Below are 26,187 nucleotides of genomic sequence, written 5' to 3'. Positions count from 1 at the left end.
CACCAAAACCACGCTGTAAACATCTTAAAATTTTCAAAAAAAAAAAAAAAGATAATTGATGTAATTTTGTAGCCTGGCATGTTTTGTAGTATGCTGAATCACAAATGAAGCAGCAACCTTTTAACCCAGAATGCTGTACAAAACTACACCAAACAAATCATAATTCACACTGCCATGCAAAAACCAGGAAAACTTCAGGTTTTTTGTAGGGGGAATCAGGAGATCTTTAGCATGGTATTATCGTGGTTAGTTCCATACAGTAAACAATTGCTTGAGCTTTTATCTTAACAGAGAAGCTGAGATGGAACACTTTTATTAAAAATGGACATGTCCTATCAACTATTATAATTACATGAAAGCAACACGTTTCCATAGTCTTGTATACAAAATATGGGATTCAGGTGTAGCTGGCCTTTCCAGGTCAATTCCACTGGATATTAAGGAGTTCACAACTTACACTCCAAAGCTTCTTTGCTGCTTCATCATTACGTGCTTGAGATGCCACATTTGCTGGTTTACAATCACTGTTATGTAAAGGAAGAAAGCATGTTAGCAATGCTCTTTTGCATTAATAATTCTAAATATTAATTATAATTAATTGTATTCACTTTAATATAATTTTAATTATATATAATAATTATATAATTAGAGGGATGCGGTGGCTCAGTAGGTTAGGACGCTGAGCTTGTCGATCAGAAGGTCGGCAGTTTGGCAGGTCGAATCCCGAGTGCCGCGTAACAGAGTGAGCGCCTGTTACTCGTCCCAGCTTCTTCCCACCTAGCAGCGTTCCGTGCGCCTTTGGCGTCTAGTCATGCCGGCCACATGACCACGGAGACGTCCTCGGACAAGCGCTGGCTCTTCGGCTTTGAAACGGAGATGAGCACCGGCCCCTAGAGTTGGAAACGACTAGCACGCATGTGCGGGGGAACCTTTACCTTTACCTTAATTATATAATTAATATGTTCAGACTTGGCAAACAAAGAACAAACTAAAGCTCACTGACTATAAAAGAGGCGTGCCAAACAAAACATGCCTGAACAATGGACTCCTCAATTACTAATACAAGTTACTAGCATTCTTTCCTTTTTCTAACAAAGGATTTACACTGTATATATTAGCAGCATGCTAATATATATTACGACTTACGAGCACAATCGAGCTGAAAATTTCCATTGTTAAGCAAGACAGTTGTCAAGTGAGTTTTGCTCCATTTTACAACCTTTCTTACCAAAGAAAGTTGTTAAGTGAATCACTGCCATTGTTTAGTATCATGATTGTGAAGTGAATCTGGCTTCTCCATTGGCTTTGCTTGTCAAGGTCTCAAAAAATGATCACGTGGCAACAGGACATTACTTACAAGCCAGTTGCCAAGCGTCTGAATTTTGATCACATGACCATAGGGAAGTTGCAATGGTTGTAAGTGTGAAAAACAGTCTTAAGTCACTTTTTTTGGTGCCGTTGTAACTTCAGTCACTAAACAAATGGTTATAAGTCGAGGACTACCTCTATTGAATTTTAAAAGGGAAATTCAGCAAGACACAGCCAATTTGGTGTAGTGATTTAAAGTACCAGGGTGGGGCCTGGGAGGCCATGAATTCTAGTTCTGCTTTAGGCCCAAAGCCAGTTGGATGACTTTGGATCAGTCATTCTCTTTCAGTCCTAAGAAGAAGGCAATGGCAAACGACTTCTGAAAATCTTGCCAAGAAAAATGCAGGGCCTTGTCCAGGTATTTGCCAGGAGTTGAGACTGCGCCCCCCTCCCCTGCACACACACATCAAATCAGCAAAGCTTCTGCATCTGTCACTGCCTCTCCACATAGCCCTCTCTTACAGTTCCCCTCATCTTCACTGCTTTCCCTCTTAGCCACTCTGACTGCCTTGGCTTTCTCCTACTCTTCTACTCACCCAGGACAACCATATTTCCTTCTGTATCCACAGCAACCTTGTTTGTTCATATTATAAACTTAAATGCATGTTTCAAGCATGGACCAGCTGTAAAATGACTGTTCTGTGGACACCCAGAACGCATGCCCAGAATCTTTTGCACTTTCCTTGTACAAAGCCGTCATTGATAAGTTTTAATGCATCAAGACGCAATTTATTTATTTATTTAATTTAATTTGTATACCGCCCTTCTCCCGAAGGACTCAGGGCGGTGAACAGGGCAATAAATACTAAAATACAGAAATACAAAAATTAAGAAGAGATTAAACCATAATGCCCAATAAAACAGATCCCAAAACCCATCAGACCAGGCCGGCTTGTTCAAACAAATAGGTCTTTAGATCACGTCGGAAGGAGCGAAGGTCTGGGGCCATCCGGAGCTCAACCGGTAAATGGTTCCACAGATCCGGCGCACCCACAGAGAACGCCCTCCCCCTGGGGGCCACCAGTCGGCACTCTCTGACCGGTGGCACCCTGAGGAGGCCCTCTCTGTGGGAGCGCACTGGGCGGAGGGAAGTTGATGCCGGCAGCAGGTGCTCCCTAAGGTACTCCGGACCCATGTCATGTAGGGCTTTAAAGGTCATTACCAGCACCTTGAATCTCACCCGGAAGACAACTGGAAGCCAATGCAGCTCACGGAGCAGAGGTGTAACATGGGAGTATCGGGAGACCCCCAACACGACTCTCGCGGCTGCATTCTGCACCAGTTGGAGCCTCCGAGTGGTCCTCAAGGGCAGCCCCATGTAGAGAGCGTTGCAGTAGTCTAACCGAGAGGTCACAAGTGCATGAGTGACTGTACGCAAGGCATCCCGGTCTAGATAGGACCGCAACTGGCGCGCCAGGCGAACCTGGGCAAAGGCCCCCCTAGTCACAGTTACTATATGATCTTCTAAAGAAAGCTGTGAGTCTAGGAGGACTCCCAAGTTGCGGGCCCTATCTACGGGGGGTAATAACTCACCCCCCATAGTAAGAGATGGGATAATCTGAGTTTCCCGAGATGCCGGCATGTACAGCCACTCAGTCTTGTCAGGTTTGAGCCGAAGCCTGTTCCTCCCCATCCAGACCCGAACCGCCTCCAGGCAACGGGACATCACATTGAGGGCATTACTGGGGTGGTTTGGGGTCAAAATAAAAAGCTGGCTATCATCAGCATACTGATGATACCCAACTCCAAAACCACAAATGATCTCACCCAGAGGCTTCATGTAGATGTTGAACAGGAGAGGCAAGAGGACCGACCCCTGAGGAACTCCGCAAACGAGAGGCCTCGAGGTTGACCTCTGTCCCCCTGCCAACACCGACTGCAAACGTCCCAGGAGGTAGGAGGAGAACCACTGAAGAACCGTGCCTGCCACTTCCAATCCCCTGAGACGCTGCAGCAAGTTACCATGGTCGATGGTATCAAAAGCCGCTGAGAGGTCTAATAGGACTAGGATAGAGGAATATCCCCTGTCCCGAGCCCTCCAGAGATCATTCACCAGAGCGACCAATGCCGTCTCCGTGCTGTACCCGGGCCTGAAACCCGATTGGTACGGGTCTAGATAATCAGCTTCATCCAGGACCAAAGGGAGCTGATGCAGGGCCTCCTTTTACACAACTATCCTGGCATATTTTAGAAGCTACTTAATATACTAAGATTCGTCATTCATTCTGAACATGTATGCCTATAGCTTAAAGATACATATGCTCGACTAGAATGGCCACTATGTGTGTATCACGTAACTATGGATCTTTATCCTTACCACTAGCTAAGGGAGCCATTAGGGCTGATGTCACCGTGAATGCAGTGGGACTGGATTCAGATTTCTAATCTTTTTTATTATTATTAAAAAGTTTTACAATACATTTTATTTTTAACAAAACACAACCCCTCCCAACCCCCTCCCCACTCCCCAACCCTCCCCACCCCCTCCCTTCCCTTCCCCTCCCCCCTCCCCGACTTCCCAGAGCTAAATACAGGGTGTAAAAATACAAACAATCATAATCAACCTTATGCAAACAACAATAAACTATTAAATCTATCATACTTTAACTCTTATAAAATAACTACAAGCAGTATAAATATCACATCAGTTCTTATTCAAATGCTAAATGAAACTTTTTAGTCCCATATTTAAAATATTATCAATCCATTTTGTCCATCCATTATATCTCTGTTGCGAATAGCCTTTCAAGTACGCTGAGATCTTACAATCTTTTCTTCTCTTAAAATATTATACAGCTGCAAATGCCATACATTCCTTTCCAAACTTAAAATTTCCTTATATGTAATCACATCATATTTAACCCCAACACTTATATTTTCTATTGCGTGTTTCGATATTGCCCATATAGGTATCTTACAATTTAACTTATATCTATACTTTTCCCAAACTCGCAACAGAGCATGTCTTAAAATATATACCTTAAACACATTATCCACCTTCATACAATAAATATGCATACCAGCCAAATAACAAATCATGACCTTCAAAATTTAATAATCTCATTTGTGTTAAATTAATCCAATCACTTGTCACTGACAAGGCAGCAGCTTCATAATATAGTTTAAAATTAGGCATTTTAAGACCACCTCTCTCACACATATCCTGCATAATATTAACTTTAACTCGTGGCCTTTCCCCTACCCAAACAAATTTATTAATACCCTTTTGCCATTCCTCCAAATTTGAATCCTTTTTAAGAATAGATATCATTTGACATAAAAATAAAAATTTCAGCAAGACATTCATTTTCACTACTGCAATTCTACCCACTAAAGATAATTGTAGTTTTTTCCAACTATCCAATTCTTTTTGAACTTTTCCCCATAACTTTTCATAATTATTTTCATATAACTTTACATTTGAAAGTAACAAATATATCCCCAAATATTTATCCCTTTTAACAATTTCAAATCATCCAGAAACTTTCCCATATTGCGTTGTTATCTCCTTCAGTTCTACAACTGAGTCTTCAGGCTTGTCTCATTCGTCTCAAAGCAGCACGCGTCATCCTCTGGTCTCTGGCCTCCTCCGATGATACTGAAATTTGATCCACTCCTGTAACTTTCTCATCTATCTGCGTTGTTCCTCCAGCACCTTGTAAATTCTCACTGCGTCGTTGAAACTCTCCCTCACCATTCTTCTTTGTAGCTTCCAAAAGTGGTATGGGGGCTGCTTTTAAAACATTACTATAAAAATCACGTGCCTGCAACACTGTAGTAAGACGATGTCTCATACCTCCATACATCACCACCATACCCACTGGAATCTCCCATCTGAACTTAATATCACGTCGTCTTAATTCTTGTGCCAAAAAGGCAAATTCCTTCCTTCTCCTTAGGATTCTTGGAGGGATCTCTTTTAAAATCAAGACTTCTTGCTCAGCAATTGCAAATTTAATATTGTAGGAGGCTTGAATAACCTCATTTCTAATTGCTCTCTTTGTAAAGTAAACCACCACATCTCTAGGTAGTTTCCTTTGTCTTGCAATCCACGAATTAACACGGAAAATTTTATCTATATCTTCCATAATTGCATCTGCTGGTCGCCCCAGCACCCCTTCCAAAACCTCAGAAACTATTTTCTTCAAATTTTCTTTAAAATCCTCTTTTAAGCCTCTAATTCTCACAGCAAACTCCATCTCATGATACTGTACCAAGGTCAAATCACTATCAATTTTCTCCACCACATTTTCAGTCTGTCATTTTTGCATCTAATCTAATATTATTTTGGCTGAGATCTTCCACTCTCTCGTCCATATAGCCATGCCTTGAAATGCAGATAAGATGTCTGCCCTTATTTCTGTTAACTTCTCATCCAGAAACTCTGTGAACCTTTCATTCATAAGCTCAGCTAATTGTTGCGATTGCTTTTCCATGGCCTCTTGTAACACATTCTGCAAGTCTTTAACTGTAAAAGTTGATACAGGTACAGATGCGGGTGCAGGAGAAGGGGGCAATAAAGCTTGTAACGAAAACTGCTGCACCGGAAAAGCCCCCGCACTTCTAAGAGCTTTAGAGGATTTGGCAGCCATTTTCACCCACTATTGCCTGCTACGCACTTTCACTTTCAAACTCCGCAAAATCCATTGAGTTAAAGATCATAAATTCACTTTCACCTAAATCTCCTGTATCGCTCTGCCTGCATCTAGGTTCTCAAAGGTTCTCTCTTGCTGGCAGGGATGGTTGCTGACGCCCTGCTCTGCTCCAAAAAGCCCAGAGCAGAGGCGCCCCGCAGTCCGGAGCATACCCAGGCTTCAGGGGGGCTCAATCCTTCAGCCGCCAAAACTTTTAGCTCTGGCGGCCCCGGAGAGCTCTACCCCTACCTGGGCGCTCACCCCCTCCTCTTCTCCCGAGGAGGGGGCTTCCGAGCCGCCAAAACAGCTGATCGGCGCTGTTTTCGGCGGCTCTACGGAGCCGGCGGGGCTGACAGCCAGAATGGCTGCCTGCGGCAACGCCTTACCACCCGGAAGTCCAGATTTCTAATCTTTTAAAGCAGTAGTTTTCAATCTTTTTCATCTCACAGCACACAACTCATAGACAGGACTTTGAGCCTGTAAAACTGGAAGTCCCTGGCAACACAAGTTGTTGCGAGTCAGGAGGAGAAAGGGAGGCAATCTGCCCCCTGGCAATGTCACAAGAGGTGGAATTCTGTCTTGTGCATCTGTGTAGGACTTTTCCTGTCATGTAGTTTGGCTCACATACAGCACCTACATGGACCACTGGTTGAAGACTGCTGCTTTAAAGAGACAACTGGTGATATCGCCTGGTGCTGTTAGGCAAGAATCAGCAGGTGAGATTCATTCTTTTTGAATGACTTCTCCACTTATTAGAGATACAAGAATTCTTAACCCACCAGTAACTCATTACTAGGGACTTGCTAAGCCCCATACCAAATGTTTGCATTGAGCCCAGGGGGAGCCTCACTGAAGTTTCAAAATGATACCAATAGCAATCATAACTCCTGCTTGTATCCTGGTTTATTTTGAGCTGGTTATCCAAAGCTTCTTTCCCCATCCGAAGGCCTATATGGTGACTAGGGGGGTTAGAGCAAAACCAGAACAATGTTTTTCCTTAGATTTGCAGTAAAACCTTTGTTCTCTCTCACCACCTCCCAATGCCAGTCATCCCACATCAACTCACCTGAAATACATTCCACTGACTGTCTCCAGTTCCTCTGTCACCGCACAATATATGCTGGTCTGGGCTCCTTGCCAAGGTGTTTTCAAGAAGACAGCAAATATGTTCCACAAAACTTTTAGTGTAAAGGAATGACGAACAAGTTCAGACAAAACTGCACCTGGATGCACAGCATTCACAGTGACACCAGTACCTGCAAGGAGACAAACCAGGCATGTACTCAAAAATATTTATTATTTATTTATTAATTTAATTTGTATACCGCCCTTCTCCCGGAGGACTCAGGGCGGTGAACAGGGCAATACATAATAAAAACAAGATACAAAAATTAAAAATTATTAAAAGTAATTAAACAACGATGCCCATAATAAATTAGTACAGATTAAAAGTTAAGTTAATTTATAAAACCCAACCCCATCCCATCAGGTCAGGCCAGCTTGTTCAAAAAGGTGGGTTTTAAGATCGCGCCGGAAGGAGCGGAGATCAGGCGCCATCCAGAGCTCGACCGGAAGATGGTTCCATAAATCCGGTGCGCCCACAGAGAACGCCCTCCCCCTGGGGGCCACCAGTCGGCATTCTTTGACCGGTGGCACCCTGAGGAGGCCCTCTCTGTGGGAGCATACTGGGCGGAGGGAAGTTGACGCCGGCCGCAGGTGCTCTCCAAGGTATTCCGGACCCATGCCATGTAGGGCTTTGTAGGTCATTACTAACACCTTGAACCTCACCCGGAAGACAACTGGAAGCCAATGCAGCTCGCGGAGCAAAGGTGTGACATGGGAGTGTCGGGAAACTCCCAGCACAACTCTCGCGGCTGCATTCTGCACCAGTTGGAGCCTCCGGGTGGTCTTCAAGGGTAGCCCCATGTAGAGAGCCTTGCAGTAGTCAAGACGAGAGGACACGAGCGCATGAGTGACCGTACGCAAGGCATCCCGGTCTAGATAGGGCCGCAACTGGCGCACCTGGGCGAAGGCCCCCCTAGTCACAGCTACTATATGGTCTTCTAGGGAAAGCTGTGAGTCTAGGAGGACTCCCAAGTTGCGAGCCCTATCTACAGGAGGTAATAACTCACCCCCCATAGAGAGGGGTGGGATATCCTGAATGTCCCGAGATGCCGGTACGCACAGCCACTCAGTCTTGTCAGGGTTGAGTCGAAGCCTATTCCTCCCCATCCAGACCCGGACCGCCTCCAGGCAACGGGACATCACGTCGAGGGCATCACTGGGGTGGTTTGGGGTCGAAATGAAAAGCTGGGTATCATCAGCATACTGATGATACCCAACTCCAAAGCCACGAATGATCTCACCCAGCGGTTTCATGTAGATGTTGAACAGGAGAGGCGAGAGGACCGACCCCTGAGGAACTCCACAAACGAGGCCTCGCGGTCGACCTCTGCCCCCCTGCCAACACCGACTGCGAGCGTCCCAGGAGATAAGAGGAGAACCACTGAAGGACCGTGCCTCCCACTCCCAATCCCCTGAGACGCTGCAGCAGGATACCATGGTCGATGGTATCGAAAGCCGCTGAGAGGTCTAATAGGACTAGGACAGAGGAATATCCCCTGTCTCGAGCCCTCCAGAGATCATTCACCAGCGCGACCAATGCCGTCTCCATGCTGTACCCGGGCCTGAAGCCCGATTGGTACGTGTCTAGATAATCCGCTTCAGCCAGGACCAGAGGGAGCTGATGCGCCACCACACTCTCAACAACCTTCGCAAGAAAGCGAAGGTTGGAGACCGGACGAAAGTTATTTAACACAGCTGGGTCCAAGGCAGGCTTCTTGAGGAGAGGTCTCACCACCGCCTCTTTCAAGGCAGCGGGGAAACTACCCTCACTCAAAGAGGCAGATATAACCACCTGGAACCAGCCTCGTGTCCCCTCCCGGGCTGCATAAACCAGCCAGGAAGGGCACGGGTCCAATAAACATGTGGTGGAGCTCAGCCTCCCCATAATCCTGTCCACTTCCTCCGGAGTTACAGGATCGAACTCCTCCCAGGTAACATTGACAAGACCACCCGTGTCCTGATCATCCGACTCTGCCCAGTCGGAGTCCAGACCGGTCCGAATCCGAGCGATTTTGTCCGACAGATGTTGACTAAACTCCTCGGCACGCCCCTGCAAGGGTTCCTCACTCACCTCCTGATTAAGGAGGGAGCGGGTCACCCTAAACAGGGCAGCCGGGCGATTATCTGCGGACGCGATGAGGGCAGCGAAGTAGTTAGACCTCGCCACCCTCATCGCTGCGAGATAAGACCTAATATGGGTTCTTAGTCGCAATCGGTCGGATTCAGATCGACTGTTAATATACTGTTAATGGGATCAGCCTACACAAAAGCAAAGGATTTGGTTTGAATTACAAAAAGGAAAATACGATTCCAGTGTAAACTTAGAGTTTCAATAGAAGAGAATATATGAAGCTCAAGGTTAAACTGTGGAGTCCTTGGTGCCATACTTTTAGTTGCGTATGTGGGATTACTATTGTTTCTAGATGCTATATTATTGTTTCTGCTCTGAGTTCTGAGAGTGATGCCATGGATCCCCTTTGATTTGTGCATATATTTGTCCTTAAAATTAACAGTATATTTGTGTATATAGTATACAGTATATTTAGTGTATTTGGCTAGAACAGCTAGCCATGGGTTGTGTAGAAGGGCTGTCATGGGTTTTTTCACTAGCTCTGGATCTATGGACATAAAGAGTGGTGCAACATAAAATGAAACCATGATTTCTATTTTTAGGTGTTTGGTTTTCTGGAGGCACAGTAGTGGGATGAGATATCAACGCTTTTTCCTCTCTAGATAATGCCAGGCAAACAATGAAGCAGAAAATAATGCCATAATTAAAGGAACTACCAAGGGAAAAAAATCACATTCCTACCCAAATTGGCAGGGCAAACTACTATATATGAACACTGATGGTGTTATCTTGCTTGCAAGCATATAACCAAGCTCAGAAAACACCAAGGACTCCACAAATTAGAGTTTATGTCACATCTGTCCATATGAAGTACATGCACACTAAAACCAAAAATAAATAAATCGTATTTGTAGTCCATTCAATGGCAGTTGGACTAAAGGTGACCAATGGCTTCCTTTGTGTGCAAACAATCCTTATACCTATGGTAGAAGCTTAAGTATCTCTCTCTCTCTGTAATTAGTTTATTTTAAATTACTTAGGAAAAAGTCCTAAAACGTTCAGTACAGGTAGTCCTTAACTTACGACCACAATGGAGACCAAAATTTCTGTGGCTAAGCAAGACAGTTATTAAGTGAGTTGTGCCCCATCTTGTGATCTTTTTGCCAATTGTTAAGCGTATCACTGCAGTTGTTAAGTGAATTGTGCCATTGCTAAGTGAATTTGGCTTCCTTTATTTACTTTGCTTTCTGGAAGCCAACTGGGGAGGTTATAAAAGGTGATCACATGAGCCGGGACACTGCAGCTGCCATAAATACATGCCAGTTGTCAAATGGCTGAATTTTGAACATGTGACCATGGGGATGCTACAAAGTATGAAAACAGTCATAGGTCACTTTTTTAGGTGTTGTTATAACTTCAAACAGTCACTAAACGAATGATTGTAAGTTGAGGACTACTTGTATGTGCGCATAGGACAGAAATACCAGGGCTTTTGCAGGTTGTTCCAGCACCTGCTCTCTTTGCTTCTCGAGATCACATTTCTGCTCAGCTCAATCGTGGCCAATTTTTGCCATTCTATTTTACATATTGGGTAGCAAGAACTGGAGTTTAAAGAAAAGGTCTTACTTCAAAAATATTAGGACTTCTCCCATACCAGTACCCCAATTTTCCCAGTAGTTTTTGCATCTAAATAACCTTGTCAACTAAAGACACTGCAAACTTCCAGCTCACCTTGCAGATGTCTAGCCAATTCCCGTGAGAAAAGAATATTGGCCAGCTTGCTTTGACAGTATGCCAGGCCCCGGATGTAGAACTTTTCACCCTGGAGATTATTGAAACAAATGCTCCCCATATGATGAGCCAATGAAGACACATTTATAATACGAGCTGGTGCACTTTGTTTCAGACGCTTTATTAGCAGGAATGTTAGAAGAAAATGTCCTAATAGGAAAGATTATGAACAGTAATTTGAATTTTGTGGTTAGATCTACACGCACTGGTTTTCATTAAACATATGTGTTACAAGGATTTACCTATACCTCTCCCAACATATCACACTAAGTAATTGTCCTTAAGGGATTTATCCAATTTTTTATTTAAAAAAATATATTCATTCCCTTTCATATATTCTGAATATTTGTATATCTGTCACTCAGATAAGAAAGCATCTCCACTTCTCCCATGCTTCGCATTTGGTATGAAGGCTTTATGGTGAATGTGTCAGGACCGACCCCAAACCACATCTTAGGAAGACAAAACTCTTGGAGTCAAATCTAGTCCCAAAAGAATCTTTACTATGACATGCTTGGTTGTAGGAATACAAGACAGGACTTAATATTGTCCCATGAACTAAACCCTTATAAAGAGTTCCCGGTTTAACCCCCCCCTTAACCCCATTTGGTCAGTCCCCCATCATTTACCTCGTATCATCCCTCTCATGGGAAAAGGAACTTAGGACCTTTTATGTTTATTGCTCTCTTCCCTGACACAAGCCAGATGCTAGCCCCCCCTTTTGTTTCCCCAGTTCAAAAGGCTTCTCTTTTCCTTTGAAATGCCTAATACCGGTTCAATACACATCCATTCTCTCCTCTTCGGGAGATGGCAGAATCCATGGAATAATGTTTGAAACATACATTTATGAATATGATATAAATGGATTCTGACAGAATGCATCATTTGTTCTGGTATACCAAATGTTCCATATGTCATGTGTTCCACTTTTGACATACAGAACAATCCTTCAGATATCTGGAGGGCTATTCAGGTGATTTTTGAGGCAACCATTGTTGTTCTTCCCAGTGACCCATGTCTTTTACCTTTCTACTCTCTCGAGTCCAATTTTTGCTCAGAGCTTTTCTGATGAAGGAATCATGAGCACTGATTTTAGCCAAAACAAGAGATACCTTCTAGCATTTTTGTGACTTCTTGAATGACTTTATACTATGCTCTTGAAATATTTTTTACACGATAATATGTTTCATGCAAATGGTTTTTACTCTTTGGAAGATTCATGGTTTCCCCAAATCTTCTCCATTTCAAGTGTCCTGGTAGACTAGTGGAAACCCCCCACCTCCCAAATTTAGAAATGAATTTGTAAGCTTGGCCAGACTGGTACATCATTTTTTTAACACTTCCCTGTCATTTATTTAATTCAATTTATATGGCTGCTCATCTCACCACAGTGACTCTGAGCAGAATAATAGTTCAAAACATGAAAAATGGATAACTAGAAGCCAAGGTAAACAAAACCCAATCAAATCATGATTAACATAACCATCTCATGGACTGATGAGGAAAGCCAGTCTGTGAGTTTTATATAAGGCAGGACTCAGCCCCAATCAACAGAGCCTTCATACAACTGAACTGAGATTTAGGTTGATTACTTTTTCAGACTAGCAAACTACATATTGAATAGTTCTGTTTATGAAATAAATGAATCAGAAAAGCCGGCAATATTTTTTCGCTTAATTTCTCTTTATATATCAATCAGATGCATATGAAACTCCAACAACATTCAACATAAAAGAATTCAGAAAATCTGAAAGAAGTTATTTTCTTTCCCAGAACTGTTTAAAATATGTAGATAGCTTTCAGCAATTTTGTGCTCTAAACTTTGGTTGAATTAAAATATGTAAGCAGGATCAGGATTCGATAAAACATAGATGGTAAACTACCCGATAATACCAGGAATATAGGCTATACTGGGACATTTTTAAAAAGAATTCAGGAGAAGGTAATAGCAAATCATTTGCATATTGTTGCCAAGAAAATTATGTGAATATTTCCATGAAGTCACCAGATATCAAGAGCAACATGGCTTTCCAAATCGGGTGAGACAGTACCCATTGGATTTTTAGGAAGTAAGATTGTCTGGTGCAATTGTGTTCTCAAAGTTTCCATTTCCCCTCCCGCCCACACAATTACAAGCCTAATAACTTTCTGATTACTGAAATCAACTAAGGACTATGCACGTTCAAATAGCTCCTTAAAACTTGATGAAGAAACTGATGCATTAGAAATTCACAGTGAGATCAAGGAAAACAGTAATCCCTGTGAGAATAATTATGATAATATTGTTTTACCTCACCCTTCCCATGTTAGCATGAATTTAAACAAATGAACAGCAATAACTCTTATCTCAATCATGGCTCATAGAGCCTTAAGGAAAACCTGTGTGCTCCTCTACATAACAATTACAATCTTCTGAAAGGCCTCTGCAGAATTCAACCACTTCATAAAGATTTAAAAAAAATTGTAATGTAAGCTCGGTCTTTTACCATATGCAGGTACAACATTACAATTTATATATAAAAGAGGCAGACATAGCATTGCAACATTGCAACACTCATTTTCTTTTTTATTCTCCCTGCATGCTCCCAAATGCAAAAGCACACAAATCTTTCCAATCTTTACATGGGGTCCAAACTCTTAACCTTATAGCACTAAGACAGAAGGGGGGGGGTGAGTCTTAAATAAAACTGTCTAAGAGAAAAACTGATCAAGTAGATAAAGTTTAGCAATCTTACCAAGATGGTTGACTCCAAAATGCATCTCAAAACCATCAGCTGTCTTTGAATAGGGGCACATCATAACACCTGCATTGTTGATGAGTATGTGGAGTTCTTTCTCCTCTGCAAGAAAAAAGCCACATAGGTCAAATGAATAAAGAAGTCCAAGATAAAAATACTGGAACTGGAGTAATGGAAACATAGTCACAGTTCAATTTCTTTCAGATTTTTCCCATAAACGTTTTGACAAGATAAAATTTGGTCCTATCGGACTCACACAAAATCACTCCAGAAAACAGGACAGGAAACAGTAGATCCCCTTCTATTTCATTCAGTAGAGCGCTTCCTTTAGGATTGCTTTGGCAATCCTATTAGTTGAAGTATTGCTATGCAGGTAGAAATCTAATTTTAAAATCAATAACCATTTTAATGGTGTTTAAAAGACAAAAACTGTTTTAACTTTTCGATATTTAGAATTGTTTTTATTGCACTGGAAACCACCCAGAGCTGCTCTGGATAGCGAGATGGGCTGCAGATATACATTTCATAAATAAAGAATAAATAAAAAGCGTGCCCTAATTTCATCATGTGTACTGGATTTTTAGACAAATAATCAGGTATCATTTTGCCCCAAGTAACCCACCCACCCCACCTCGAGAAAACAATGTGCCTGAGACATACCTTTCAAGAAATTACTGGCAAATTCTCTGATAGATTTGGTGTCTGCCAAGTCTAATTTTTTTGCTATAACCCCTTGGTTTCCTGTCTTGATCCGGATTTCATGGGCTGCCTTTTCTGCTTTTGCCATATCTCTGCAAGCAAGGATGACTTTGGCACCTGCAACCATTAAAATACTAAAAGTAGCACAAAAAATTACATGTATAGAGGATTACTATTCAAATTATCATTTTGGCCAATTTTCCAGAAACAAAATTAATGCAAACAATAAAGATAGCAATAGACATAACCCTTGAAAAATATGACTTTGTGAAAAAAAGAGACTGATGGTGAAATAACAACAACAAAAATCTTGGGTCTTTCTTTCCCTGACTGGATTAAACCAAGACATATCTCAAAACATAATAAATTGTGGAAAGACCTAGATATTAGTTAGGTGGAAAATTTTACCAAAAATCTTGGTTAGGATCTGCCAAAAAAGCCAATGCAGTCCCGGACTGCATCAACAGAGGGATAACATCAAAATCACAAGTCATGATAAAGAATAGAATAGGAATAGGAATAGGAATAGGAATAGGAATAGGAATAGGAATGGGAATAGAATTAGAGTTAGAGTTAGAATACTTCTTTATGAGTCAAGTGTGATTGGACACACAAGGAATTTGTCTTCGGTGCCATTTTATGTTGCCCCTGTGAGACCACATTTGGAACACTGTGTGCAATTCTGGTCACCATAATACAAAAGTAAAAAAATGTTGAGACCCTAGAAAGCGTGTAAAGAACAGCAACAAAGATGATAAAGGATCTGGAGGTTAAATTATATAATGAACGGTTGAGGGAGTTAAGTATATCTAACCTATCAAAGAGAAGGATTAGGGGACATGAAAACTTCCTGAACTTGAAGGGCTATCACAGAGAAGAGGAGATTGATTGATTCTCCAAAGCATTACAGAGCAAGACAAGTAGTAATGGGTGGAAGCTGGTTAAAGAAAGATCTGACATAGAAGTAAGGAAAAAGTTGCTGATGGTGAGAACAATTAGTCAACGGAATAGCTTGATTCCCGGAATTGTTTGTGTTCCATCACTGAAGATTTTCAAAACTAGACTGGACAACCATTTGACCAAAATGATATATGGTCTACTGTCTTGAGCAGGGGGTTGAACTAGAAGACCTCCAAGGTCCCTTCCAGCCCTATGTTGTAATACCGCTGAATTAATCACTCAAGATGAACAGACTCAAAATGGCACAAATTATAATCTCAGAGAAATGCTTGCCCAACTGGCAAAACACAATCAATAGACTTACATGAAGTGGGAAAAATAAGATTCAAGAATTTGCAAGACTCAAAAGAAAGGGGAGATCTGCATTTCCTAACCTTAAATTATAGTGATTTTCATAGCACTCACTATGAAAATCACAGTGCAGCAAATTACTAATTTTACAAGATTCTGGCTTAGTCAGTGGATTTCATGGATATTGTATACATGGTACAAAGAAATAAGAAAATAATCTGAAGAGTGTATTATAAGCAAAGCTTATTAAAAATATGGAATCTTCCAAAAAATGATAAATCCAGCATTCTCCATTAGTGTCACTTCCAAATACCTCTTACTTCAAGGAGAACTACAGTAAAATGAATTCAACCCCATATGCCAATCCATATTCAGAAATCAAAGTAAAGACACAGCAAGAATGACTCAATGAAGTTAGGAACTAATCATGGTTGATATATTTACAAATTACTACAGGAACAAAAGTTAGAGGTAGTCCTCAGCTTACATTCATTCGTAAAGCAACATTTCAAATTTTTTTTAATTTTTTTTTAAAAATTCCATTTATATCCCGCCCTTCTCCGAAGACTCAGGGCGGCTTACAAGCTTAGCAGTAGCCTTCATTCTATGTATATGCCTGCTTATTAGGGCTTTCATACAAGTTATGGCATGTTGCAAAGAATGGACTTAAAACCAATCCCTGAAGTCCCTACAGGTCAATGGGGAAGCTGGCAGGGAAGATCACAATTCATTCACTTCTGCCTGCTGCATCCTACTCGCCTGCACGCAGCCTCCCCTCTCCTCCTTCAAGTCACACGCAGCCTATGCTAGGCTTCCCAAAATCTTCCCTGACTTTCCCCCAACTCTTGTATAACCTGTATTCATCCTCCTGAAATTTCCCCCGGCCTCCCTTAACTCATGCGTGGCCTGTGCTCAGCCTCCCAAGCTCTTCCTAAACTCACACGCATCCTGTACTCAGTCTTCCAAAATCTGGTCAGGTTTCCCTTGTGCCAGGCCTTCCAGGGCCTCCCCCCACATTCTTACCACTTCTTACTTAACAACCCATGTATCTTGAGATAATGACAGCAACTGGAATTCTGAGATGGTTGGCTCTAAGCAATGTAGTTGTAACATTGCTTAGCAATGGCAGTCCCAATCCCAATTACCGTTGCAACTCAAGCACTTCCTGTAATCTCAAGAAAAAAGGAAGGAACCTGAGAAAGAAGAGTTTGAAAAGATTAGGATGCTTTTATACTGTATAAAGGGTTTCTGAATATAACACATAGGTGGGACAAATTAAAAACTGAATGATAAAGTTGATGCAAACTTTCAAGATGCAAGTAGAATAATGGGAAAGATATTGGGGAAAACCCAATAAATTTACGATTACCAAGATACATAAATCGTGTAACAAATACTGGAAATGCCACAACTAAAGAAACATCTTATAGCACATGATGGTTATCAATAAATCTCAAAAGTATTGGAACAAATCATGAAGCTTTAAACATAAACTCTGAACTTAAACTACAAGATACTAGTGGAAAAACAAAAGAAATGACTTAAATGGCTTATAGCAATAACTTTAACAAGCAAAGTATAATGTATAGTGGTTAGCAGTTGGGAAAATAAATAGAAGATATGGAAGGAACAGGTTACCCAGGATTTTTTAAATCATATTTTTATGTTTTATTAGTAATTGTCTTTTACTTTTAAAGAGAGAGAGAGAGAGAGAGAGAGGAGAGAGAATGAATGAGAATAGAATGGAATAGAATGGAATGGAATGGAATGGAATGGAATGGAATAGAATAGAATAGAATAGAATAGAATAGAATAGAATAGAATAGAATAGAATAGAATAGAATAGAATAGAATAGAATAGAATAGAACAGAATAGAATAATATTTGACATGCGGCTTAATATCAGAACTGCTGGCCAGAAATGGTCTGCAGTCTGGCAGTTTGAGCCTGGCTCCATGAGACAGAGTGAGCTTCCACCATTTGCTCCCCGGCTCCTGCCCACACCCAGCAGTTCGAAGGTATGCAGTGTTGCAAGTAGATAAATGGGTACCACTTTGGTAGGAAAAACCTAGTTGTGTATGCAGAGAGCAGAAGCTGGCACTGGACCTGGCGCCAAACAGAATGAACTACCAATCTAGGCTGTCGGGACTACATTGTGTCTAGCATGTGTAGATTTCCCTGACATTGTATGCCATATGCTACATACATACATACATACATAGTACAAGCAGCCACCTGGTATCACATGAGAAAATGCTGAGATCTCTTAATAAGACAAAGATTTCTTCTTATGTACAGATAGCACAATTCCAGATAAGTACAATCCACATCCCCATAATAAGTTCACTATCTGAATATAGAGCTTTTGATGCATTCTTTGGGAAGCAGGGTATAGCTATGACACAAAAAGAAGAAAAGCAAAAACCACAACTACTCTCATTTACCCCATCTCCATGGCTGGAGGTCAGCACTTATCCAGCTAGCTCAAGTTACGGTACCAATTGCAAATGGTAAAAACTAGGTCAGAATTACAGCTGATCCTTGGTTAATAACCACTCCTTCAACAATCACTGAAATTTGCAGTGCTGTTGAAGGAACTCCAGCTGTCGCAGCATCCCATGATCACGTGGTCACCATTTGTGACCTTCTTCACTGGCTTCCTACAAACAAAGTCAACAGGGAAACCAGCAGGAGGTCACAAATGGCAACCACAACCCATCCTTGTTTAATGACAATGTGGAATTCAAGGCCAGTGGAAATGCCTGAACTGCTGCCACTAAGCAAGAGTCATATGACATCATGTTTTAGAACTGCATTGTTGAGAGACAGAAAATTTGAGTCTCAGTTGCTGTTGTTAACCAAGAATGACCTATACTGAATTGCTGCAGTTCACTCAATGTCAAAATCAGCAGCAGGACATTAATGGAAAGAAGTCAATTTCATAAAATGAAATGCTATAGTGGAGACCTTACTTGTGTTCATACAATATGTTTACTCAGGTGAGTTACAAATCTTAGCTGTTGTTTTGTGCCTCAGTATATTGTGCAAGCTCAGTTCATGGCATAATGTACTAAGTGAACAAAACAGTGACCTAATTCTATAATCAGATAAAGTATATACTTGTATGCTAACAAGAGGTATTGTGACCCAAACTGGAACTGGGCAACTTTTGAGAAAGTCAACTGCCAAAGACAGGAATTCAGCCTTATATTGTGCAAGCATGAAGGTTGACTTTTGTTGGATGAGAATTTGCAGCTTACACAGGATTACTGCCAATTTTTACTTTATATTAGAATGTATTTAAAAAGAGGGGACAATTTTTCTCAAAATTTGAATCTCCTAGAACTGTATTACATTCTACTGATGAATTTTGATTCTGCTGGAAAGACGAAGTTCCCTGTCCATTCCTTTTATTACAATTCCTACCATTCTGGGGGCTACAAGGGATAAGCCCTGTACACCGCCCTGAGTCCTTCGGGAGAAGGGCGGTATAAAAATATAATAAATAAAATAAAATAAATAAAAGCACATATGAATAACTTGCCTCTTCTTGCAAGGTCTTGCGCCGTTTCCTTCCCTATACCAGTGTTGGCTCCTGTGATCACTACAATTTTTCCATTCAGTTGTGCTGTAGACTTGCACACCCTTCCTCCAAAATACTTCCTATAAAATATAAATTAATGGAGTGGCTGAGGTTTTAAAATTCAGTCCCTCGTTGCAGTATTCACAATGCAAAGTTACGAAATCCAAGTTAGCTTCTCACGCGTTTATAACACACAAACACACACACTCACGCGGGGGGGGGGAAATATTCTGGACATACAATTCTTTGCAACAGGGAAAAACCCCAATTCACCAGAAATCGAGAGAGCACTAATACAGGACATCATTATACAGGACAGAATTATACAGATAACTGATTTAAAGATTTTTTTTAAATGCCAGTAGTTTTTTTTCTTTTTGAAGTTGCACTGGCGAGAGTTTTCCAGGGCCACAAGAGTTAGTCAAATGAATTTCACTACAAACCTGACATACGGCACTAGCATCAATACCGAAAGAGGGACCAAGAAGAAGAGCGACAGCACGGACCCCAGGAATCCCAGCATCATCGCCCGGTTGTCTGGTCCGTTCGCTTTGCTTTTTGCGGGAGAATTGCTCAGTCAAAAGGAAGGCGCAACCTCCTCAACGGAATGGCTCCGAAGAGGCGGCGAACCAGCCTGAATTTCCGGTGGAGCGGCATCAGACGCTGCAGGCTGAGGGCGGTGGAAAGGATGCTCCTTTTTCCCGCCTTCGAGTACAGAACGTTTTCGTTAGAGAAATCTCCTTATCCGAATGTGAAATGTACCGCCCACATTTCGGTTTCGGCAGGAGCAGGCTGCCCTAGCTCTGGCGTGACCTTAGATTTACAGGGGTCTTCAAACTTGGCCCCTTTATGACTTGTGGACTTTAACTCCCAGAATTCCTCGGCCAGGCACGCTAGCTGAGGAATTATGGGAGTTGAAGTCCACTAGTCATAAAAGGGACAAGTTTGAAGACCCCTGCCTTAGAACAGCGTTTCCCAACCTTAGGAACTTGAAGATGCGTGGACTTCAACTCCCAGAATTCCCCAGCCAGCTATGCTGGCTGGGGAATTCTGGGAGTTGAAGTCCACGCATCTTCAAGTTCCTAAGGTTGGGAAACGCTGCCTTAGAAGATCTAAGTTTGGAGCTGAAGAGCCTGTATGGTCCACGAGCCGATCATAAATATAAAATTTAAGGTGCAACGCAAAAGATCAGAGTTTTCGGCTTTCCAGGATACATAGCCTCTTCTTTTCTATTGTGAGGGCGGGGGGGGGGAATATAAGTGCTATCCGCTACGAGCAGCGTGAATGAAATACAGCATCTTTATGTGTCTTCCAAGTCACAAAAGGGGACGCGGTGGCTCAGTGGGTTAGGACGCTGAGCTTGTCGATCAGAAGGTCAGCAGTTTGGCGGGTCGAATCCCGAGTGCGTAGCAGAGTGAACGCCTGTTACCAACCTAGCAGTTCAAAAGCACGGAAAAATGCAAGTAGAAAAATAGGGACCACTGCAGTGGGAAGGTAACAGCGTTCCGTGCGCCTTTGGCGTCGTCTAGTCATGCCAGCCACATGACCACGGAGACGTCCTCGGACAAGCGCTGGCTCTTCGGCTTTGAAACGGAGATGAGCACCGGCCCCTAGAGTCGGAAACGATTAGCACGCATGTGCGGGGGAACCTTTACCTTTAAGTCACAATAGTTTCTAGCCCAGTTGTGTGTTTTGTTTTCCGTGACACTACACGATGGGATAAGAGAACTATATATTGTTTTGCAGAAGAATCCGGAGTATCCATGGGGAGAGGGGGCAAGACATATCAAAAAGTCAAGATGGCTTTCTGTGACCAAATAATCAAAGCCCCACCCCTTTTTCATGTGAATTCCTGGAGTAATACATGTTGTCCATGGATTAGGGATCTTAGCTTGCATAGGACACAATGAGCACAATTCTAATAAAATAGGGCTTTGGTTGTGCTTGTGTCATACAGGTCAAAACTGACCACTATTGTGCTTGTATCATACAGGTCAAAACTGATCACTACAGTATTGCCTTTATTATTTCAAGGAATGCAACACGGTATATGCATGACTAGTCTACAGCATATTTAATTTACTAAAAAGGATTATGCAAAAGTGTCAACTGTCCTACATCATGATGGGTGACAGAAGTCAACATCTATGGATCTCATCTGGTGACTGGAAAATGGAAAATATGAAGAAGGATGTTTAGTGGAATAGTAAAGTGAAAGAGGATCAGGTGTGAAAAAATGCATATCAGAGTATGATTGTTTCCCAGAATGAGAATAAATAATGTAAAATGTGTATAGAGAGAAAAAAGTAGTTGCAGGGGATGTAATCAACAAGGACAAGGAACAGATAACCTTAAAAGAAAGAAAGTACATAACAATTTTAGTGGAAACAAAATATGGAAATTATGCGAAGAGTATGATCACATACTGTACAACATCTTTCTCCTTTTCTGGATTTACCATACAGGTCATCCTTGGTGGAGCAGTGGGCTAATGCCTCCTTAAGTAACACCAGCTGCCTGCAATTAGTGCAGGTTCGAGTCCCACCAGGCTCAAGGTTGACTCAGCCTTCCATCCTTCCGAGGTAGGTAAAATGAGGACCCAGATTGTTGGGGGCAATAAGCTGACTTTGTAATAATGCCGCTTGGGGTGTGTGTGAAAGCCCTAATAAGCAGGCATATACATAGAATGAAGGCTACTGCTAAGCTTGTAAGCCGCCCTGAGTCTTCGGAGAAGGGCGGGATATAAATGGAATTAAAATAAAAAATAAATAAATAAATCCTTGATATATGATCTTTCATTTAATGACCATTTAAAGTTGGTCATTAAAAATGTGACTTACTACTGGTCCTCTCGACTGTTGCAGTGATCAAATTTCAAGTATTTGGCAAGTGGTATATATTTATGACATTTGCAGTGTCCCAGGGTAAGGCGATCACCATTTATGACCTTCCCAGGAGGCTTCCAACAAACAGTTTAGTGCAGGGAGCCAAATTCACTTAATGACCATGGCAAAAAAGTTGGTAAAATCTGGCACAACTCAATGACCACAACACTTAGTGACTGAAGTTCTGGTTCCAATTGTAGCAGAACTGGGGGTGGGGAAGATTGGGACCAGCTGAGAGGCTTTGCTGGAGCCCTGCTGAACCGGCAGGGAAGTGAGGAGCTCCGGTAGCCGCTGTTGTTCTGGTGGTGGGGCATGGCCTTTGGGAGGGATCAAAAAGAAACAGAAAGTCGACTTGGGGAAAAGGAAAAAACAGGGAGCTGGCAATATTTGGACATCAGGTGGAGCAAGCGGGATGAAGAGAGAGAGTAGCTTTCTGGAGTTTTTTTGGTTAAGAATAAGCCAGGCAAAGAGAGAGAGAGAGAATGAAAGAAAGTGGGGGTTTTGTGTCTTTTTCTTCATTGCGGGCAAGCTGGGTGGAGAGAGGGAGAGAAAGTTGGGGGGAGTGGAGTCTTTTATTGTTTTTTTTTCTTCGTTGCAGGCCAGCCGGACGAAGAGAGGGAGAGAGGGTAGGTCGGGAAAGTTTTTACTTCATTTCCTTTGTTGGGGTAAGCTGGCAGAGGAACAGCGAGGGAAGAGTTTGACTGGGTTGAATGTACTTTAGTGGGGAAAAGTTGGAGGGGGGGAAATAGAGAAGTTTCTGTAGAACCAGCTGGAATAGGCAAAGGAGACAGAGAAGGGGAGGTTTACGTGGAGTGAGGGCAGAGAAAGACGAGGGTGTGAGTCGTCCCTAAAAATTTTCCTCACTCTTCCAAGGCAGCGAGCCCTGTTTCCTTCCTGCTGGCTGACCTCTCCTTCTCTTTCCCTGTTGTCTTTTTTCCCCTTTCCTGCCCAAATCACCTCCTTTTATAGCCTTTTCTCTCCTCCCTCCCCCCCCACTTTTCAGCTCCTGCTGCTTCCGGAAGCACCAATCAGCTGGAGCCAGTGCTTTTTTTGTAAAAGAAAAAGGTGCCGGAACTCGCACATGTCATACAACCCGCTTTGCCTACCCTACAAGGTTCCATCCAAAAAAGGTACCGGAACTCCGTTCTGAGCGTTCTATGAGAAAAAAAGCCCTGGCTGGAGCCAATCAGCTGGAGCCATGCCAGCTCCTAGGGCTTCTGCCGACCACAGACAGTCCTGCAGCTGCAGCTGCCTCTCCCTCAGGCTTGGCTCACTTCGGCTCATTCCCCTCCCCTGCTACACTTGGCTAGCAGCCGAGTACCACCTGCCCCATGGCAAAGTACCACAGATGATACGCATACTGCTGGTTGAAAAGCCTTGCTCTAGAACAGTATCCCCACTGCCAGGTACAGATGTTACCTTCCCTTCTGGGGTTCTGAAAAACCCTTTAAAACCTGGCTTATAGGATTATAGACTGAGAGCGTTCGCAGATGATCTGGTTGTTACGGTGACCCAGCCGGAGAACTCTGTTGTGGACCTGATGGAGATAATAATGCAATATGGGAAGGTTTCTGGATTTAAAGTTAATGCACAAAAAACTAAAATTCTGGCCAAAAATATGACAGTATCGCAAAAGGCCCTTTTAGAAGGATTAACTGGATTTGAGATTGCTAAAAGGGTCAAATATTTGGGGGTGTTTTTGTCACCCTCTAATACAAAGTTATATAAAAATAACTATGAAAAATTATGGGGAAAAATTCAAAAAGAAATGGAGAGCTGGGAAAAATTGCAATTGTCTTTGCTGGGAAGAATTGCAGCAGTGAAAATGAATGTCCTGCCTAAATTTCTATTTTTATTTCAAATGATACCGGTTCTTAAAAAAGATTCTAATTTGGAAGAATGGCAACGGGGTATCAATAAATTTGTTTGGGCAGGGAAAAGGCCACGAGTTAAACTTAAGATTATGCAGGATATTCGTGAAAGAGGTGGTCTCAAAATGCCTAATCTTAAATTATATTATGAAGCTGCTGCGTTATCAGGAATAAGTGATTGGATTAATTTGACACAAGAGAGATTATTAAATCTTGAGGGACATGACTTGTTATCTGGCTGGCATGCATATTTGTTGTATGATAAGAAGGTTGATAATGTGTTTAAAGTGCATATTTTAAGACAGGCATTGTTGAGAGTTTGGAAGAAGTATAGACATACCGGTAAGTTAGATTACAAGATGCCGTTGTGGGCAATTCCAAAACACGCAATAGAAAACATAAATGTTGGTTTCAAACATGATGTGACTACGTATAAGGAGATTTTAAGCTTGGAAAGAACTGTCTGGTGTTTAAAGCCGTACAACCTCTTGCGAGATGAGAAGATTGTTCAAACTTGGTTTCAATATACTCAGTTACGGGCCAGGTGGAAAGAAGATCAGAAAATTGGTTTTGCAATATCAAACGAATATATCTTGCATTGATAGAAATTGATTCAGAAACAGAACTTGTTAAAGATTGTATGATAAAATGGGCCCAGAATATCCAAGAAGTTATTACAATGGACACGTGGGAAAAGATCTGGGTGAGGAACGCAAAATTTATACAAGCTCAAAACCTAAGAGAGAACTTTTATAAAATGTTTTATATTTATATTTTATATTTATATTTTATATTTAGATCCTAAAAAGCTTGCAAGTATGTATCCGAATTATCAGCCAAAATGCTGGAGGTGTGGTGGCGAAGATGCAACATATTTTCACATATGGTGGACCTGCAAAAAGGTTAAGGCTTTTTGGATAAAAATTTGGTGGAATATGCAGAAGATCTTCAAGCAAAGGATAAAGTTTTGTCCACAATTGTTTTTGTTGGGTATAATTACAGATGCTACTGTTGTGGACACTAAGTTGATGTTGAATTTAATTACAGCAGCAAGACTTTTAATAGTCTTGCTGCTCTACATGGGGCTGCCCTTGAAGACCACTCGGAGGCTTCAACTGGTGCAGAATGCGGCCGCGCGAGTTGTAATGGGGGTTTCCCGATACTCCCATGTAACACCTCTACTCCGCGAGCTACATTGGCTTCCGGTTGCCCTCCGGGTGAAATTCAAGGTGCTGGTTATCACCTATAAAGCCCTACATGGCCTGGGTCCGGGATATTTGAGGGAACACCTGCTGCCGGCATCAAACGCCCTTCGCCCAGTGCGCTCCCACAGGGAGGGTCTGCTCAGGGTTCCGCCGGTGAGAGATTGCCGGCGGGTGACACCCAGGGATAGGGCCTTCTCAGTGGGAGCGCCTGCCCTCTGGAACCAGCTGCCGGTGGAGCTGAGGACTGCCCCCGACCTCCGATCATTCCGCCGGGGCCTGAAGACCTGGCTCTTCGAGCTCTCGGGCCCAGGCTGAGGAGAAAATTTTAACTGGGGTTTTTAAGTGTACAGGGTGAATTTAATATTTTTTAACTGGTTTTAACTTTTGTACGTTTTGATTTTTAATTCCCTGTAAACCGCCCTGAGTCCTCAGGGAAAGGGCGGTATATAAATATAATAAAAATAAATAAATAAAAATAATAGGTCAATATTGGAAGAAGGAGGAACTGCCGACTATAGAAGAATGGACTTTAAAGGTTTCTGACCTGGCGGAAATGGCAAAGATCTCGGCCTATTTGAAAGATCATTCGCAAGAATGTTATATTATGGAGTGGAAAAAATGGATTGAATATATCCAGAACAAATATGGGACTAAAAAGTTTCATTTAGCATTTGAATAAGTCTTCCTTTCTTTTTTCCTTTTTTTTTCTTTTTATATGTAATATTAGTATTGCTTGTAGTTATCTTATATGAGCTAGAGAGTGATAGATTTAAGAATTTATTGTTGGTAGCATATGGATGTTTATGATTGTTCTTTGTTTTTATACCTTGTACTTAGCTCTGGGAAGTCGGGGGTGGGGGGAGGGGGAAAGGGGGGGAGGGGCAGGGAGGGATAGGTAGGGGTGGGGGGAGGGGGGATTGTTAAAGATAAAATGTATTCTAAAACTTTTCAATAAAAAAAAACTGG

The 26,187-nt window shown here is 42.1% G+C and overlaps 1 protein-coding gene across 1 annotated transcript; it reads right to left on the bottom strand.

The window, feature by feature from the left end:
• Positions 1-54: 54 nt before the first annotated feature.
• On the bottom strand, positions 55-19,786 carry LOC308676702 (retinol dehydrogenase 12-like; the record flags this gene model as incomplete). The annotated part of the gene is made up of 7 exons (XM_081342695.1): positions 55-524; positions 7,069-7,258; positions 10,930-11,139; positions 13,725-13,829; positions 14,388-14,543; positions 19,222-19,340; positions 19,704-19,786. The coding sequence occupies 7 exons, from the start codon at positions 19,784-19,786 to the stop codon at positions 422-424; spliced, it is 966 nt and encodes a 321-aa protein (XP_081198821.1). The 3' UTR covers positions 55-421.
• Positions 19,787-26,187: the final 6,401 nt, after the last annotated feature.

This window comes from Vipera berus (genome assembly GCF_964194415.1).
Source record: "Vipera berus genome assembly, chromosome: 1".
Classification (NCBI taxonomy): Eukaryota; Metazoa; Chordata; class Lepidosauria; order Squamata; family Viperidae; genus Vipera; species Vipera berus.
Note: the sequence above shows the minus strand (reverse complement) of the source record. Positions and strands in the feature narration are given on the sequence as shown.